The sequence below is a fragment of the Myxocyprinus asiaticus genome, chromosome 24 (genome assembly GCF_019703515.2).
Source record: "Myxocyprinus asiaticus isolate MX2 ecotype Aquarium Trade chromosome 24, UBuf_Myxa_2, whole genome shotgun sequence".
Classification (NCBI taxonomy): Eukaryota; Metazoa; Chordata; class Actinopteri; order Cypriniformes; family Catostomidae; genus Myxocyprinus; species Myxocyprinus asiaticus.
The window spans coordinates 32,629,022-32,647,184 of NC_059367.1; the positions used below are offsets into that span (position 1 = coordinate 32,629,022).

At 43.8% G+C, this 18,163-nt stretch overlaps 1 protein-coding gene across 1 annotated transcript in view; it reads left to right on the forward strand.

Annotated features, from left to right (window-relative positions):
• The window catches only part of LOC127415087 (transmembrane protein 132C-like), a 428,532-nt gene that overhangs the window by 375,872 nt on the left and 34,497 nt on the right, over window positions 1-18,163 (forward strand). The window contains exon 6 of the mRNA XM_051653633.1: window positions 14,962-15,170. Within this exon, the coding sequence (XP_051509593.1) occupies window positions 14,962-15,170 (209 nt within the window). The remainder of the gene's footprint in view (window positions 1-14,961; window positions 15,171-18,163) is intronic.

The following is an 18,163-nucleotide window of genomic DNA, read 5'->3' on the forward strand; positions in this document are numbered from 1 at the left end:
ATTTAATATGAACATATTGACAGCATCTGAAACGTAAATGCTTTTACGCTGAACATCCGTCATGAAACTGTATTTTGCATTTCTTTAGCAGATAGACAGACAGACAGACAGACAGAACACATTGATTTCATTGAGTGTAGTATATGCTATTTTATATGTTTTCCATGTTATGTGCCCTTAAAAGTTGAAAAAGCCTCTCAAGTCAAGAGTGCACACAGGCAACTGAACTTCACATAGATGTATGGATCTTTAGAAATGATGGAAGTATTTAATGTATACAGTAAATGTGAGAGCGTGCAGCGTGCATATTGCATAATGCATACAGCATTTATTTATTTATTTATTCATTCATTTTTGCAGTGGGGCAGCCATATACACTAACCACTGGCACATAGCATTGTATGTAGGGAAGAATGGGGCTAGTTACACTTTTTATATGTGGCTAGTCACACTTTTTATGTGACTAGCACTAGCCATGGTGTATGTGTGAATTTTAGTGGGTTTGTTTGTGTATTAGGAATCAATGTACCTGCTTCTTAGGCTATATTCAATGAATGCTCTCTAGAACGGAGATGAATGGAATAGAGAAAGAGAGAGAGAGAGAGAGAGAGAGAGAGAGAGAGAGAGAGAGAGAGAGAGAGAGCACAAGGGAGTGGGGATTCTTTCAGTGGAATCAGTAAGGTGTTTGATGTGAAGCACTACTGGGAGCCAGTCAGCTAAAACTGATGAACACATAAAAATGTAGTTTAGATTAAAGGTTCTCCCAAAAGAAGAGTCAATGTGGACCCTCATTGGTAGTCAAACATTGTCCAGTCTAGTAGATTCATATAAATAGGAGGAAGTAAAGAGATAGCAGTTTGGATGTATTTCAAATCTGATTATAAACCTTTTAAATAACAGGGGAAAAAATCCTCCTCTGTCTATGTTTTCTTGTTCACGGAGGACCCACAAAGCTGTAGTTTAAGACCTGGTTAATTGTGCTGTCAGACCTGCTCAGTCAAACAGGTGTAAAAACCAGCCGCTCATGGTTCGGTCTTCTCAACCCTCCAGTGGATGCTTGAATGGATGTGTCTGACAGGTAGTTAATTTCCCAGTCTGAATAGTCATGGATGTAACATCGTGGTGGAAGATTCCCCACTCTATGGCAGTGATTAATGATGATGCCTCATATATTGTATTTGTGTGTCTTATTAGAACGGTGGCAGTGCAGTAGAAATAGTCGAGTTTTCCATTTTAACATGTTCTGTATTAATCAGATTGACTAATCTTGCTGTATATTTTTGTTTAAACCATAAAAGGCAGGGCTGTCAACCAATAAGGCAAGAGAGGTCATGCACTACAATGATTTTAACAATGGCTACTTAAATATGAAATGGCTTCAACAGCATATGATAAAAGACACTAAGTCCAACAAAGGTGGAATTTCTTATTGATAATTATTAAGCTTGGGATCAATACCTTTTTTACTCATCAATAATCGAAAGATTATATATCAGGTTTTTTTCAGCTATAAATAGGCCTGCTGGTTGCACAATAGGCATGGAGTGTTCTAAAATTCGAAACATACTTTCTACGAAGGTACACACACACTGCCAACGCTCAGCGTCAAAATTCTTTAGTGCCATGGAGCGCAACTCATATCATTTTCCATTACATTCGACCCAAATCATTATAGAAGAACAAAGATTATTTACAATAGCCATCATTGGATGATATATTGTTTTGACAGCTTGAAGGAAAGACCTATACAAGGCTACCTACAAAGAAATTGTATAATAAACGTGCCATTTATAATCGTTCAGTTTGCACAGTTGCACCAGTTTCATACACTAACCTGCTAACTCATCAACGTCACTTTGTTCATTCTTGAAGTACAAAAACCTTCATAACTTTTGAGTGCCATCTGCTGCACCACCTCAGCTAGTCCTCTCTGTTGTGATAACTGTGCCTTATGACCTGCTTCAGTATATCAAGTTATATCACGCCTTGTGGTCTCCTAACACTATTACGCCAAAGTAAATAGCAGTGAGATGCCAAGTAATCTTGTTTAATGTTCTAACAGTAAGCTGTTTACGATTGACAATCAATGTAGCAATTGTAATATTGAACGCCTTTGAATATGGCTCATCCAAGCAGAATTTACAGTTGGAAATATCTGTTTGATCATAAAATAATTAATTGGAATTAATGTCATGGTTTTTGCAGATAAAGAACATTTTGAATTAGCTGAAATGTGCCTCTTAATATATACAGAATTCATAGTATATATTACAGTATACAGTATATATACTGTAATGTGTTTGTGTGTGTGTGTGTGGTACATTTAGTTTTAATGTGTTGAGTTCCTCCTAAAAATATGTATTAAAATGTTTTATGTTGTATGTGTGTATTCTATACTCTAATTCCAACAGTGTTTTTAAAATTCACAATGAACAGCAGGCAAGGCTCCACAGGGGACCACACAAGCCTGGCCCACCATGACTGTCACTTACAACCTTATACCTTACAACTTAAAGCCAGAGCCGGGCCTGCTAAACAGAATGAAATCGTTGGAAAAATATGTGTGTTAGCGGTGTCAAATAACTTTAGCAGTGCATGTAATTAATCTCATATAGGTTAACATGTCAAATTTGTGAGCCCTAGTGAAAAGCCTGTGTGTCTTCGTACTCAGACGTTTTAAAAGTGAAATAGATAATGCTAGAGAGACAAACAAAGAGGAAACTCTTGACAGCAGACAACTCTATCAATCAGACAAAACTCTCACAGCTCTAACAACCCTGAAGTGCAGAAGGCAAAACACCATGATGTTCTGATATTGCATTCATGTCTAACTTGCTCTCTCAGAGTATGTGTGTGTGATGTTGAGCCAGAGCCAGGACTATGAATCTTGAATTTTTCACTACTAATAATGACATTATTCAGCAGTCTCTTCTGCTCGTGCACTGGCACTTCACGGGGTTAATGTACATTAGTCTTTAAAGTCTTAAAAATGCAATTATTTTTTTTTATTTATTTTTTTTTTATTTCTTTTTATCAAATGGTCTTAAGAACATTTTGATTGTCAATCTCAGGAGGTAAAAATAAATATTATATAAGCGGTTTTATTTTCTATTTATTTTATTTTATTACATTCATATAAAATAAAACAGCTTATATAATATTTAGTTTGAACTCCTGAGATTGAAAATTTTGCTAGTTTGCTATTTTTGCAACCCTGTTACCAAAATTTAGTACAGTATTACCATATAAACATAGTTTAAAACCCTGATTTTGTAATTTCCTTGCAATAAACAAATAATCAACATTATATATTTAAAAAACAATGCCAGAATGGGATGCAGATTTAACCAAAATTAAGGTAGTGCACTGTATTCGGGCTAGCTAATTTGGGACCAAATGTTGGTTTATATATTTTCCATACATTTACCCCAAAATATCAGTTTAATCATTTTTTATTACAATAACTCGGATAACAGGGTTGAATGGTTGAGTTTCAGGATTGCAGTCAACACAACAATATTTGTAACAATTTTGAAAATGTGGAACAGCTAAATATTACATTTTTGGTCACACTTGGTGTGTTCAAAACAGGGCTGTAGCAAAGATTTCTGGGCCCCCTGACTGTATATTGCACTGGGCCCTTTACCTATTAATAAATACAGTTTTGAATTTGTTGTGGGCCCCTTTGGGCCCCTAGGATCATTCCCACCTTTCACCCCATTTGCTAAGGCCCTGATTCAAAGTAAACTAGCAACTTTTCATGCTAGGTTAATTTGATTTTCGATAATAATTTATGTAACATGTCCAGTGGTTCTCAGAACAGATTCATGGGATTATTGCCTTATTTTTGCTTAAATAAATATTCCAGGTTCAATACAAGTTAACCTCAATGGACAGCATTTGTGACATAATGTTGATTACCACAATTATCATTTAAACTCTTAAAAAAAAAAAAAAAAAAAGTAAATGTGAATGAAGCCAATCTGTAAACTCAAGATGCTTAATTTTTTTTAACGTTTTTTAACAGCCACAAGACATGATTTTAGTGTGATAAAATCGCTTACTAACCTTTTCTGTCTAAAGTGACTGTATATCCAGTTATACAGCCTGGTTGCCATGCAGACTTACAGTAATGCTGTTAAAATTATGATTTAATCAACTATACAGCTCAAATAATACACAAGTTTTAACAGAAGAATTAATGCAAGTGCTTTTATTAAATTGTAAGCTTCACATTTCTGCCTTTAAACCCTCCACAAATTGGCCCCAATCACTTCCATTGTAAGTGCCTCACTGTATCTCAGATTTTTGCTTTTTTAGACGAGTCAAAATAAATTTTTGTGGTAATCAACATTATGCCACAAATGCTGTCGATTGAGCTTAACTTGTATTGAACCCGGAATATTCCTTTAAAAAAAAAAAAGTAATCATAGGCAGTGTTGGGGGTAAAGCGATAAAAGTAATCAGTTTACTTTTTTGAGTAACTATTAAAGTAATGCAATATTTTTTATTTTAGACCATAATATCTGAGTTACTTTTTAAATAAAGTAACGTGTTGCTTTTGTACACCTCTACTGTCCCTGTATTGTGAGAAATCAGGAGAAAATTGTGCAAACTTTGGGGAGGAGATGTAGTACATGATGAGCATTGTAGTTAGAGTGTGGGGCCAGAGACAATTTAGCAGATAGAGACAAGTCACTTCTATTTAAATGAATGGGAGAAATTGGAATGCCCAACCAAAAAGCTATAGCACCCAACAGTCAATGGATGTAGAAAGGAAGTCCCGCCTTGCAGGTAAAAGAGCCAATCACTTTTAGACACAGACATTGCCTGTCAATCAACTCGAGAATGCGCATGCACATTTCATATTTTAGAGTAATATTAGGTCAACATTCAGTTGAGTGAAACAATTGATTCATGTGTTAATACACACTGCATTAAAAAAAACAGTAAATGCATTTAGGCAGAGGGATTATAAGACTAGTCTCCCACTGGACACGGCATGATACACAGGGTGAAATACTCGCTCAATCCACTGACTTATGCAGCCGAACTGCTCCGTGTTAGAGCTCCCCATAACTGGGAGAATGGGATGAGAAAAGCTGACTGTGGATCAGTGACTCCAAGCAATGTTCTACATCAACTGTATACGCAGAGAAAATGTCTTAGTTTCTAAAAAGATTCTACATTTTTGTTTTATAATAAACATGTAGTTTGATTCATGAAATAAACCGTTTTTATGACATTTTGTTAGAATTAAAAACGATTCCATTCATGTTGTATCAACATGCGCCTTTGAAGCGGCCATGCAGAGTGACTCCAGCCAGGTCTCCTAAGCAACCAAATTGGCCCAGTTGCTAGGGAGGGTAGAGTCACATAGGGTAACCTCCTCGTGGTCGCTATAATGTGGTTCTCGCTCTCGGTGGGGCACGTGGTGAGTTCTGCGCGGATGCCACGGAGAATAGCGTGAAGCCTCCACATGCGCTATGTCTCCGCGGTAACGCACTCAACAAGCCACGTCATAAGATGTGCGGATTGATGGTCTCAGATGCGGAGGCTTACTGAGATTCATCCTCTGCCACCCGAATTGAGGCGAGTCACTACGCCACCACCAGGACTTAGAGGCATTGGGCATCCCAAATTGGGGAGCAAAAAAAAAAAACAAAACTGAGATGACTTAAGTGAACTTATTCCCTGAACATGTTAAACTGGCATTCCCCACTGAATTATATCCTGACTTTTGAAAAACGTCTTAAGTTGACTTTGGCATTGTCGATGGGCACAGCACATGATGACATATATGATGCAGTTTCAAGTGTTGGACTTTGCTGCTTTAGGTAAGACACTGGTTATACTTCATTATTCATATTGGCTGCTATGTTGATAGAAAACAAATCATGCATATTCATGTTATTGATTCTTTATTATAAATATGACGTGAAGACCTACTTTCTTTCTAGTTGACATGAGTGTTGTACAGAAGCTAGCATGACCTGTAATGTCTCTTGTATGGAATGCATAGCATAGCAGAAGAGAAAGTGGCTGTGAGAAAATGGTAACTCAAAAGTAATGTAACGCTTTACTTTCCATAAAAAATAACTTTTTAATTAAGTTACTTTTTTAAAGAACAACACAATATTCTAACGAGTTACTTTTAAAAGTATCGTTACCCAACACTGATCATAGGACACCAGAGTGTACCGTATTTGTGGAAAGTGCCTACTAGGTTTCAACATGATTGGCAAGATCTGGATTGCTGTTGAGGGAGCATGAAATGATGATGCTGATCTCAAACCCTAACAGCAGAGTCTTAATATTCCTACAAGATAGAAACAATAAGAACACAAATGTTTTCACAAGGAAAAAGAAGCCCAGGAGCTCTATTAATATGAAAGGGCTATGCACCAAATTTTAGTTTGCCGCCATGTGCGACTGTGTGTGTGTGTGTTTGTGTGCATGTGTATATGAGTGTGTGTGTTCTTACATGTACTTTTATCTTCCTGCTGCTGGCCACACTTTGATGGTATGAATGTGTGTTGCTTGCTTCTGTAGTTTCCATCCCTGTCAGATCCTGGTGAGAGGAATCAAAGTCAGAGAGACTCAGTCAAAAATCTGAGGCTCGTTTCAGAAGGGAATATTCAGCCAAGTAATTTCACTGCCATTTATGAAACGGATGGTTTTGGAATCTGGCCTCATAACTATTCACCAAGCAGATGAAACCTTCCTTATGTCCAAGTCTTCCCTCTGTGTGTGTGTGTGTGTGTGTGTGTGTGTGTGTGTGTGTAGGCAGGTTTAAGTGGTTTACGAGGACTTTTTTTTAGGTTACAAACTGGTAATTACAAGGGTATTATGCTGTAAATGTGGTTTATGAGGACATTTCTAGTGTCCCCATAATTCAAATCACTTAAAAAACATACTAAACAATGTTTTATTGAAAATGTAAAAATGCAGAAAGTTTTTTGTGAGGGTTAGGTTTAGGGGTAGGGTTAGGGTTAGGGAATAGAATCTATAGTTCATACAGTATAAAAATCATAATGTCTATGGAGAGTCCTCATAATGATAGCTGCACCAACGTGTGTGTGTGTGTGTGTGTGTGTGTGTGTGTGTGTGTGTGTGTGTGTGTGTGTTTTATGATAGGTTGTTGTGTTTACCTATTGTTATTAACCAAGCTGGTGCCTATTTCTCTAGCGGCCATCTGGAAAGGTAACTTTTGGTCTGTGGCTCAGCTGGATGCCAGCAACACACACACACACACAGTTATACCCTCAATCTTCCACCTCCAAAGATAACAGCGTTATCCATCTGGGTTTTATATGCTGTTTCCATCGCTGCATTTGTATTTCCGTGTAAACTGGGAAAGAGCCAGTGCTGTTTTATCTTTTTATTCAAATGTAAAAAGGGACAGAATAACTGAAGAGTTGAGAAATTTCAAGAAGAGAGTGCAAGAAATCCCAGAAATCATAATACTTGATAATTATTTCATCATTTTATTTACTCATCTGGGTCTAATTGCATGTATGTGACCTTGACCTGCATGCAATGTTTTAGTGAAACCTTTTTGTAAACCAGAAAACTCAAGAACACCAAACAGAAGACATTTTCTTGTCTTTCAGTTTTGTAATCAGTATTGTTGGCATATAATACTGTTGAATAATAGATACAAAATTAATTCTGTGATTAATTTTCATTCAGCTATATGTTTTTTATATTAAAAAGTTAATTCTTTTAGTTATCACTGCTTCATTGAATAATGAAAATGTCCTAGTTACTTGCGTAACCTCTGTTCCCTAAAGGAGGGAATGAGACGTTGTGTCGATGTAGTGACACTAGGGGTCACTCTTGAGAGCCCGAAACACCTCTGGTCTTTGATAAAAGGCCAATGAAAATTGGCGAGTGGTATTTGCATGCTACTCCCCCGGACATACGGGTATAGAAGGAGCTGGTATGCAACCACTCATTCAGGTTTTATGCTGAGGAGCCGAGACAAGGTCCGGCCATTTCAGTGGGTAGTTTAGCATTGTGGCAGGAGGGACACAACATCTCATTCCCTACATCAGGGAACGGAGGTTACGCAAGTAACCAGGACGTTCCCTATCTGTCACTCACTTGACGTTGTGTCGATGTAGTGACACTAGGGGTCCCTATACAAAACGCCGCAACTGGCTGAACTGTGTTACGTGAACTGGCGGTGTGTGACGGGCAGACCACTGTGTGCCTCATAGCCAGCGCACCAGGCCAACACGTAACCTCCCCCAACATAGTTATGAGTGTCAAATGGCCCTTGGGGACAAGTTGACTACCCAAAAGATAAAGACAGGCTAACCCAGTCGTGGCCTCTTTTCCCCTTTTTTTTCTCACTCCCTAAAAAACAAGGGGGATTATCCAACTGGGCCACCAGGTCTAGTCGGGGGGTGTCCCTCCCAAGGGGAGGACACCGCGGAGACCAGACCTCGCCCAAAGAGGGGGGGGTATTTAAGTGGAAAATACGTCACATGGTCTTGCCGACCATGTGGAGAGTCTCATGGTAGATCCTACCCAACGGGGGAGGAGTTGCTACAAACATGGAGACTGCGGCAGAGGGGGCTCTGCCCAAGGAAGATGCAGTTTGCCAAAGGGAAACAAATTAGCGAAAGATATACATCGCATGGGGTTGCCTTACAGAGAACCACCACATGCGGAGCACCTACCCCAGAACAGGGCTCTTAGTTAGCATGTGTACTGGGCCGGCAGTGAGTCTCTCCGAAAACTCGACTGCCACAGGGCTTGGAGGAAGTCAACCAGGGAACATAGTTTATGAACACTACTGGGAATTAATGGCGTATGTCTTCAGCTCAGAGGAGGTGAAAGGCACTATGTGCAAGCGATACACCCAGCCAGTTATCCCGGGCTTATCCGCTTGTATTGCGTGCCACTACCTGGGATGAAACCGGTTCCACCCAGAGGTTGTAGAACCTTGCAAAGGTGTTGTGTGTTGCCCAGCCTGCTGCTCTGCAAATGTCTGTTAGAGAGGCACCCCTGGCCAGGGCCCAGGAGGCCGCTACACCCCTGGTAGTATGGGCTCGTAGCCCTACCGGGGGCTGCACGTCCTGGGTGTGATATGCCATAGCTATGGCATCAATGAGCCAGTGGGCGATCCTCTGCTTGGAGACAGCGCTTCCTTTCCGCTGTGTACCAAAGCAGACAAAGAGCTGCTCAGAGATCCTAAAGCTCTGCGTGTGATCCAAATAGATGCGTAAAGCATGCACTGGACACAGCAACAACAGGGCTGGGTCTGCCTCCTCCTGGGGCAGCGCTCGCAGGTTCACCACCTGGTCCCTAAAAGGGGTCGTGGGAACCTTGGGCACATAGCCCGGTCGGAGTCTCAAGATCACATGAGAGTATCCCGGACCGAACTCCAGGCACATTTTGCTGACAGAGAATGCTTGCAGATCTCCCACCCTCTTGATAGAAGTGAGCGCAGTCAGGAGGGCAGTCTTCAAGGAGAGTGCCTTAATCTCAGCTGACTGTAAAGGCTCAAAAGGGGCTCTCTGTAGACCCTGAAGAACTACAGAGAGGTCCCATGAGGGAACAAGGCACGGTCTGGAGGGGTTCAGCCTCCTGGCACCTCTCAGGAACCTGATGATCAGGTCATGCTTCCCTAAGGACTTACAGTCCACTGTGTTGTGGTGTGCTGCTATAGCAGCAACGTACACCTTCAAGGTGGAAGGGGACAGCTGCCCTTCCAACCTCTCCTGCAGGAAGGAAAGCACCGATCTGACTGTGCATCTCTGGGGGTCTTCCCGTCGGGAAGAACACCACTTAGCGAATAGACGCCACTTAAAGGCATACAGGCGCCTCGTAGAGGGGGCCCTAGCCTGAGTGATCATGTCTACCACCGCTTAGGTCTTCCACGTCCCATCCAGGGGCCAGACATGGAGATTCCAGAGGTCTGGTCGCGGGTGCCAGATGGTGCCCCGTTCCTGAGAAAGAATGTCCTTCCTCAGGGGAATTCACCGGGTGGGGGGCTGTCGCGAGGAGCGTGAGGTCCGAGAACCACGTCTGGGTGGGCCAGTAGGGTGCTGCCAGGATGACCTGCTCCTCGTCCTCCCTGACCTTGCACAGAGTCTGTGCAAGTAGGCTCACTGGGGGAAACACATATTTGCGTAGGCCAGGAGGCCAGCTGTGTGCCAGCATGTCTATGCCGAAGGGTGCCTCGGTCAGGGCGTACAAGAGCGGGCAGTGGGAGGATTCTTGGGAGGCGAACAGGTCTACCTGTGCCTGTCCGAATCGACTCCAAATCAGCTGGACCACCTGAGGGTGGAGTCTCCACTCTCCCCTGAGGGTAACCTGCTGTGACAGCACATCCACTGTAGTGTTGAGGTTGCCCAGGATGTGAGTGGCTCGCAGAGACTTGAAGTGCTGCTGACTCCAGAGGAGGAGACGGCGGGCGAGTTGTGACATACAATGAGAGCGCAGACCGCCTTGGTGGTTGACATATGCTACCGTTGCCATGTTGTCTGTCCGAACTAACACGTGCTTGCCCTGGATCAACGGCCGGAACCTCCGCAGGGCGAGCAGAATTGCCAACAACTCGAGGCAGTTGATGTGCCAACGCAGCAGCGGGCCTGTCCATAAGCCGGTGGCTGCATGCCCATTGCAAACAGCACCCCAGCCCATTTTGGAGGCATCTGTCGTGACCACGATGTGCCTGGAGACCTGCTCTAGGGGAACACCTGCCCGTAGAAACGAGAGGTCGGTCCAAGGGCTGAAAAGACAGTGACAGGCCGGCGTGTTGACCACGCGATGTGTCCCGCGGCACCATGCCCATCTCGGGACTTGAGTCTGAAGTGCTGAAGCGGTCTCACATGCATCAACCCGAGCGGGGTGGCCACCGCTGAGGATGCCATATGCCCCAGGAGCCTCTGAAAGAGTTTCAGTGGAACTGCTGTTTTCTGTTTGAACACCTTCAAACAGGCCAGCACCGACTGTGCAGCGTTCGTTCGTGAGGCGCGCTGTCAAAGAGACTGAGTTCACTCCAAACGAGAAAAGAGATGCTCTGAACCAGTAGGAGCTTGCTATTTTCCCAGTTGACCCGAAGTCCGAATCGGCTGAGGTGCGAGAGCACCAAGTCCCTGTGTGCACACAACATGTCCCGAGAGTGAGTTAGGATTAGCCAATCGTCGAGATAGTTGAGAATGCGAATGCCCACTTCCCTTAAAGGGGCAAAGGCTGCCTCTGTGACCTTCGTGAAGACGCGAGGGCACAAGGACAGGCCGAAAGGGAGGACCTCGTACTGATATGCCTGACTGAGAATGCAAACCGCAGGAAGGGTCTGTGTCGAGGTAGAATCGAGACGTGAATGTACACGTCCTTCAGGTCTACCGCTGCGAACCAATCTTGATGCCTGACGCTCTCCAGAAAGCGTTTTTGCATCAGCATCTTGAACGGGAGTCTGTGTAAAACCCGGTTCAGTACTCGCAGGTCCAAGATTGGCCGCAACCCACCGCCATTTTTCGGTATGATGAAGTAGGGGCTGTAAAACCCCTTCTTCATCTCGGCCGGAGGGACAGGTTCTATCGCACCCTTCCATAGGAGGGTAGCAATCTCCGCACACAAGGTAGCAGCGTTTTCATCCTTCACCAAGGTGAAGTGGATACCGCTGAACCTGGGCGGACGCCTGGCAAACTGAATCACCTAGCCGAGTCGGACGGTCCGGACCAGCCATCGCGACAGATTGGAGAGCGCAAGCCACGCATCCAAGTTCCGCGCAAGGGGGACCAAAGGGACAACGTCGTTGGATGAACGGGCAGGTGGGGCCTCGCGGCGGGGCGGAGCTCAAGGTGCCACAGCATGTCGTGGCCATGCTGAGTCTAGGGACATCGAAGCACTTACATGGCTCCTTGTGACCACCCCCGGAACAGCCTGGGACGGGGGAGGAAGAGGCCTGTCCTCGCAACCCGTGGAGACTGTCACATCGGGGGCGGATGTGTGCCACAGCTGGGCGCGCAGGGGTGGGGAGACCGCCGCTGGAGCGCCAATCCTGCAAGGGAAAAAAGGTGGACGGTGGTCATGATGATGACCGTGCACACTGGGTATGTGACCCAGGGAAGGAGGAAACCGCTCTTTTGCTGAACTGCTGGGTACCGCAGCCACTTGGGCATGCAGCGAAATCAAATAAAAAGGCAACAAAAGATTCACCGCAGGGGGATGCCCTTGGTGACAAGCAGACGGGGTGCGGGATCTTGTGCCGCGCCGGGCAGGATATAGCCTCCATCTGCTGCTTCACCGTCGAGAACTGCTGGGCAAAGTCCTCGACGGTGTCGCCGAATAGGCCAGCCTGGGAGATGGGGCAGCAAGGAACCGTGTCTTGTTGGCCTCACCCATCTCGACCAGGTTGAGCCAAATGTGGCGCTCCTGGACCACTAATGTGGACATCGTCCACCCGAGAGACCACGCCGTGACCTTCATCGCTCGGAGAGCGAGGTCGGTCGCCAAGCGCAGTTCCTGCATCAGATCTGGGGCGGAACTACCCTTGTGCAGTTCTTTTAGCGCCTTGGCTTGGTGGACCAGCAGGAGAGCCATGGCGTGCAGGGCAGAGGCGGCTTGTCCAGCAGTGCTGTAGGCTTTGGCCGTCAGGGACGACGTGAACCTACAGGGCTTGGATGGAAGCTTTGGGAGGCCGCGCCAGGTGGTGACACTCTGCAGGCATAGGTGCACCGCGAGTGACTTATCCACTGGGGGAATCGCCGTATAGCCTCTGGCCGCCCCGCCATCGAGGGACTGGGCAGTAAAAGGTGCCTCCCATGATTTTGTCAGCTCCTCGTGCACTTCCGGGAAGAAAGGCACTGCATCAGCATGTCCGTCATCTCTGCATCAGCCCGTGACTGGGCAATCGACCCCGAAGGGGGGAGCCCAGCTGAGGCTTCTGCGTCCGACTGGACAAGAGGTCGAACTCGCCATGAGACGAGCCGGCGGACTCATCCAGAAGCCCGATCGGGGCAGATGAGCGTGCTGGGGAATGGGAGGTCTGCGGGGGGATACCCAGTGGAGGCGATCCCATTGGGGTCCCCAAATCGCCCCCAGTGCTAGCTGCGCTGGCCTCAAACCCATAGGTAGAAGGACCGAGGCGGGGAGCCGCTGGGGTGGCTTGCTTTCTTACGAAAGCAAGCCGCGACCGTAACGTTGCCATGGTCATGTTCTCGCAGTGAGAACATGAACCATCCACGAATGCTGCCTCCGTGTGGGTCGCGCCCAGACACGAAAGACAACGATCATGACTGTCTGAAGTTGAGAGGTAACGACCGCAACCAGGAATAACATACAATCGGAAAGGCATCTTTAAAAAGACGCGTCTTTAAAAAGACGTTCCGTGTGTGCCGCTCTTTTAGAGAAATATACTCTTTCAGGAAAATATACGTTCTTTTTTCTGCCGAAGCGCCCAGGGGCGTGCTCTGCAGTGCACCAGTGCAGAGGAGGGAGAAGCCGCTGAAATGCGCCGTCAGATCCAGCAGAGGTGAATGAACAGTCGTGAAAATTCAGCTCAGTGAGCATGACCGTTCGCCTCCGAAGAGAAAATCTGAACGAGTGGTTGCATACCAGCTCCTTTTATACCCGTATGTCCGGGGGAGTGGCATGCAAATACCACTCGCCAATTTTCATTGGCCTTTTATCAAAGACCAGAGGTGTTTCGGGCTCCCAAGAGTGACCCCTAGTGTCACTACATCGACACAACTTCGAGTGAGTGACAGATAGGGAAAGGCCAATTACACTTCATTAAAGGAAATTAAACTAAATGAACTTTCCGTCACTAAACCTATATTTGTAATCCTACTTTCTGTATACTTTCTCTTGCAAAAATACTTAATTAAAATGTTAGTTATAAAAAAGGAGAATAGCTGAAATAGGAATAGCTCACCCTTAAATAAAACAAATTCTGCCGCGATATACTAACCTTGATATACGAACCCTAAATCCATCTCATCTCATTATAAAAATGACAAAAAGTATCCTAAAAGAAGTCCAAGTGACTATATGCCAAGTCTTCTGAATTTGTAAGATATATTTTTGTGAGAAACACTAAAAATTCACCGTAAATCTTGCATTCCACTGTTCAGTGATGTACACAAGGACATCTTTGTTTACATACAACCTGTGCCATGTAGTATTCAGTCCCCCCATCAAGTCATGTCCCCCTTGGGTTTGTAAAGCCTAATCAGACGTGTCTGTTACTAGTTCATGTTGTAGCTGATGATGTAAATACAGTTGGTAAATAGAACCATAACCATTTACCATATAGCACAATGTATTGAGATGTATCAGTGCTAAATATTATTAGATTGCTATCTGTAGGGAATGCATGATGGAATGTTAGCTTAACAGGCTAATTGGTTAGCATGATAACTGAAAACACACAAAGAACATTTTTAGTTGCTTTGGTTACATCATGTGATATGTCAAATAGAGCTTACATTACATTAATTGATGTATTTTCATGATTAAGACTACAGAAATCTTTATCAGGCACAATAAAATACCCAAAACAACTTCAATTAGCAAATGAAATCGCTGCGGGTCCTAGTACGGCAGGATTTCAGGGGGGGACTCAATAGCAACTGCACGACACCTGAGTCACACTTAACGGCAAATAAGGAGAAGGAAAACGAGGAGAGGAAACTGTACACACATTTCATTGCTTCTTACTCTTTCCTGCGTACCCCTTACAATCCCTCTATACCTTATAAGTTAAGCACCGCTGCACTAACTTATGACTTATGGAAATTACTGCTGACTCTTGTAAATATTTTTTTTCCTATATCATTAGATCTCTGCTCTGGTGCCTTGCCAGTCCATTTCAAACATATCTCTCTGTCACTGAGACATAACATATTGATTTTGGTAATGTGAAGTTCACCACAGTGCCTTAAAATTCTGTGTTCTTTTCTCACCTCGCCCTCACTGTCTTCCTTTCTCTTCTGCTGTCAGGTTTCAGACAGGTGCGACTACGTCTACGTGAATGGAAAAGAGATGAGGGGGCGTGTTCGGATGCTGGTGAACTTCACCTACGGTTACCTTAAGGCCCAGCTGGAGGTGAAGGTCTGGATCCCTAAACTGCCCCTGCACATCGAGGTGTCAGATACAGAACTCAGCCAGATCAAAGGCTGGAGGATCCCTGTGAACAGTTATGTCCAGAGGTACGAATCTTTGGGTTGGTTTCTGAGAATTTTAAGCAATGTATTATGAAAAAACATACACCACTGTACTGATCAACAGCAAGGAGGCGGAAAGTGAGCCAGTAAGATTAACACATCCAGGGCTGATTATTTATATTTTCCTGCTACACAGTTTTTAAAAAGCAGTATGCCAATTAATTAGGATGTCAAAATACTAGTATTCATTATACAATATGCGAACAATACCCAAATGCCCTACTGCATCTGCTGAAAGTGTGCAACCCACGGACACCTGAAGAGCTGTCAGATTCAATAAGTTGAAAGAAAAGTGTTAGTGATGGTACCTAGAAAGTTGTTTCTTGTGCTTAAATAATACATTTTTGACAACAGCAAATTAAATTGTTTTGGCTGTTGTTGTTCAGTAAGTACAGGTGCATCTCAATAAATTAGAATGTCATGGAAAAGTTCATTTATTTCAGTAATTCAACTCAAATTGTGAAACTCGTGTATTAAATAAATTCATTGCACACAGACTGAAGTAGTTTAAGTCTTTGGTTCTTTTAATTGTGATGATTTTGGCTCACATTTAACAAAAACCCACCAATTCACTATCTCAAAAAATTTGAATATGGTGACATGCCAATCAGCTAATCAACTCAAAACACCTGCAAAGGTTTCCTGAGCCTTCAAAATGGTCTCTCAGTTTGGTTCACTAGGCTACACAATCATGGGGAAGGCTGCTGATCTGACAGTTGTCCAGAAGACAATCATTGACACCCTTCACAAGGAGGGTAAGCCACAAACATTCATTGCCAAAGAAGCTGGCTGTTCACAGAGTGCTGTATCCAAGCATGTTAACAGAAAGTTGAGTGGAAGGAAAAAGTGTGGAAGAAAAAGATGCACAACCAACCGAGAGAACCGCAGCCTTATGAGGATTGTCAAGCAAAATCGATTCAAGAATTTGGGTGAACTTCACAAGGAATGGACTGAGGCTGGGGTCAAGGCATCAAGAGCCAGCACACACAGACGTGTCAAGGAATTTGGCTACAGTTGTCGTATTCCTCTTGTTAAGCCACTCCTGAACCACAGACAACGTCAGAGGCGTCTTACCTGGGCTAAGGAGAAAAAGAACTGGACTGTTACCCAGTGGTCCAAAGTCCTCTTTTCAGATGAGAGCAAGTTTTGTATTTCAATTGGAAACCAAGGTCCTAGAGTCTGGAGGAAGGGTGGAGAAGCTCACAGCCCAAGTTGCTTGAAGTCCAGTGTTAAGTTTCCACAGTCTGTGATGATTTGGGGTGCAATGTCATCTGCTGGTGTTGGTCCATTGTGTTTTTTGAAAACCAAAATCACTGCACCCATTTACCAAGAAATTTTGGAGCACTTCATGCTTCCTTCTGCTGACCAGCTTTTTAAAGCTGGATTTGGCACCTGCCCACACTGCCAAAAGCACCAAAAGTTGGTTAAATGACCATGGTGTTGGTGTGCTTGACTGGCCAGCAAACTCACCAGACCTGAACCCCATAGAGAATCTATGGGGTATTGTCAAGAGGAAAATGAGAAACAAGAGACCAAAAAATGCAGATGAGCTGAAGGCCACTGTCAAAGAAACCTGGGCTTCCATACCCCCTCAGCAGTGCCACAAACTGATCACCTCCATGCCACGCCGAATTGAGGCAGTAATTAAAGCAAAAGGAGCCCCTACCAAGTATTGAGTACATATACAGTAAATGAACATACTTTCCAGAAGGCCAACAATTCACTAAAAATATTTTTTTTTTATTGGTCTTATGATGTATACTAATTTTTTGAGAGAGTGAATTGGTGGGTTTTTGTTAAATGTGAGCCAAAATCATCACAATTAAAAGAACCAAAGACTTAAACTACTTCAGTCTGTGTGCACTGAATTTATTTAATACATGAGTTTCACAATCTGAGTTGAATTACTGAAATAAATGAACTTTTCCATGACATTCTAATTTATTGAGATGCACCTGTATGTCAAAGGTCAATGCCAACATGTTAGATGTGGCATGTGGAATATTTGTATACTATGAACCTGCACACCTAAAGAATATACTTCATCAGCGTTCACAAAGAAAATGTAATCCAGGACATACTATGAAAGTACAGAAATTCAGACGAATTCCAAGTATTCATGTCTGAAAATTTTCATCATGCATTTGGTGTCCTGTACATTTGATCATTAACCAAAACTGGAGCATGTGGACACTCGACAGCCAAATTATTGCTGGAGGTTGATAGGTTGCTGTATTTTTGGTCACCTTGATACCTTAATGTTGTTGGTGTGCTGCACAACTGGCCATAGCTTTTAAAAATCTGATCACAAATTAGAAGTATGCTGGTAAAAATAAGATGTCATTCTGTTTTGAAAAGGAATCAGTTTTCTTGCTACTAAAAATTCACATTCTGCTGGAGAAAGTGTTTTATAGGCTATACATTGCATCAGTGCAAAATACACTATATTGCCAAAAGTATTTGCTCACCCATCCAAATAATTGAATTCAGGTGTTCCAATCACTTCCATGGCCACAGGTGTATAAAATGAAGCACCTAGGCAGACTGCTTCTACAAACATTTGTGAAAGAATGGGCCGCTCTCAGGAGCTCAGTGAATTCCAGCATGGTACTGTGATAGGATGTCACCTGTGCAACAAGTCCAGTCGTGAAATTTTCTCGCTACTAAATATTCCACAGTCAACTGTCAGTGGTATTATAACAAAGTGGAAGTGATTGGGAATGACAGCAACTCAGCCACGAAGTGGTAGGCCACGTAAAATGACAGAGTGGGGTCAGCGGATGCTGAGGCGCATAGTGCGCAGCGGTCGCCAACTTTCTGCAGAGTCAATCGCTACAGACCTCCAAAGTTCATGTGGCCTTCAGATTAGCTCAAGAACAGTGCGTAGAGAGCTTCATGGAATGGGTTTCCATGGCCGAGCAGCTGCATCCAAGCCATAAATCACCAAGTGCAATGCAAAGCGTCGGATGCAGTGGTGA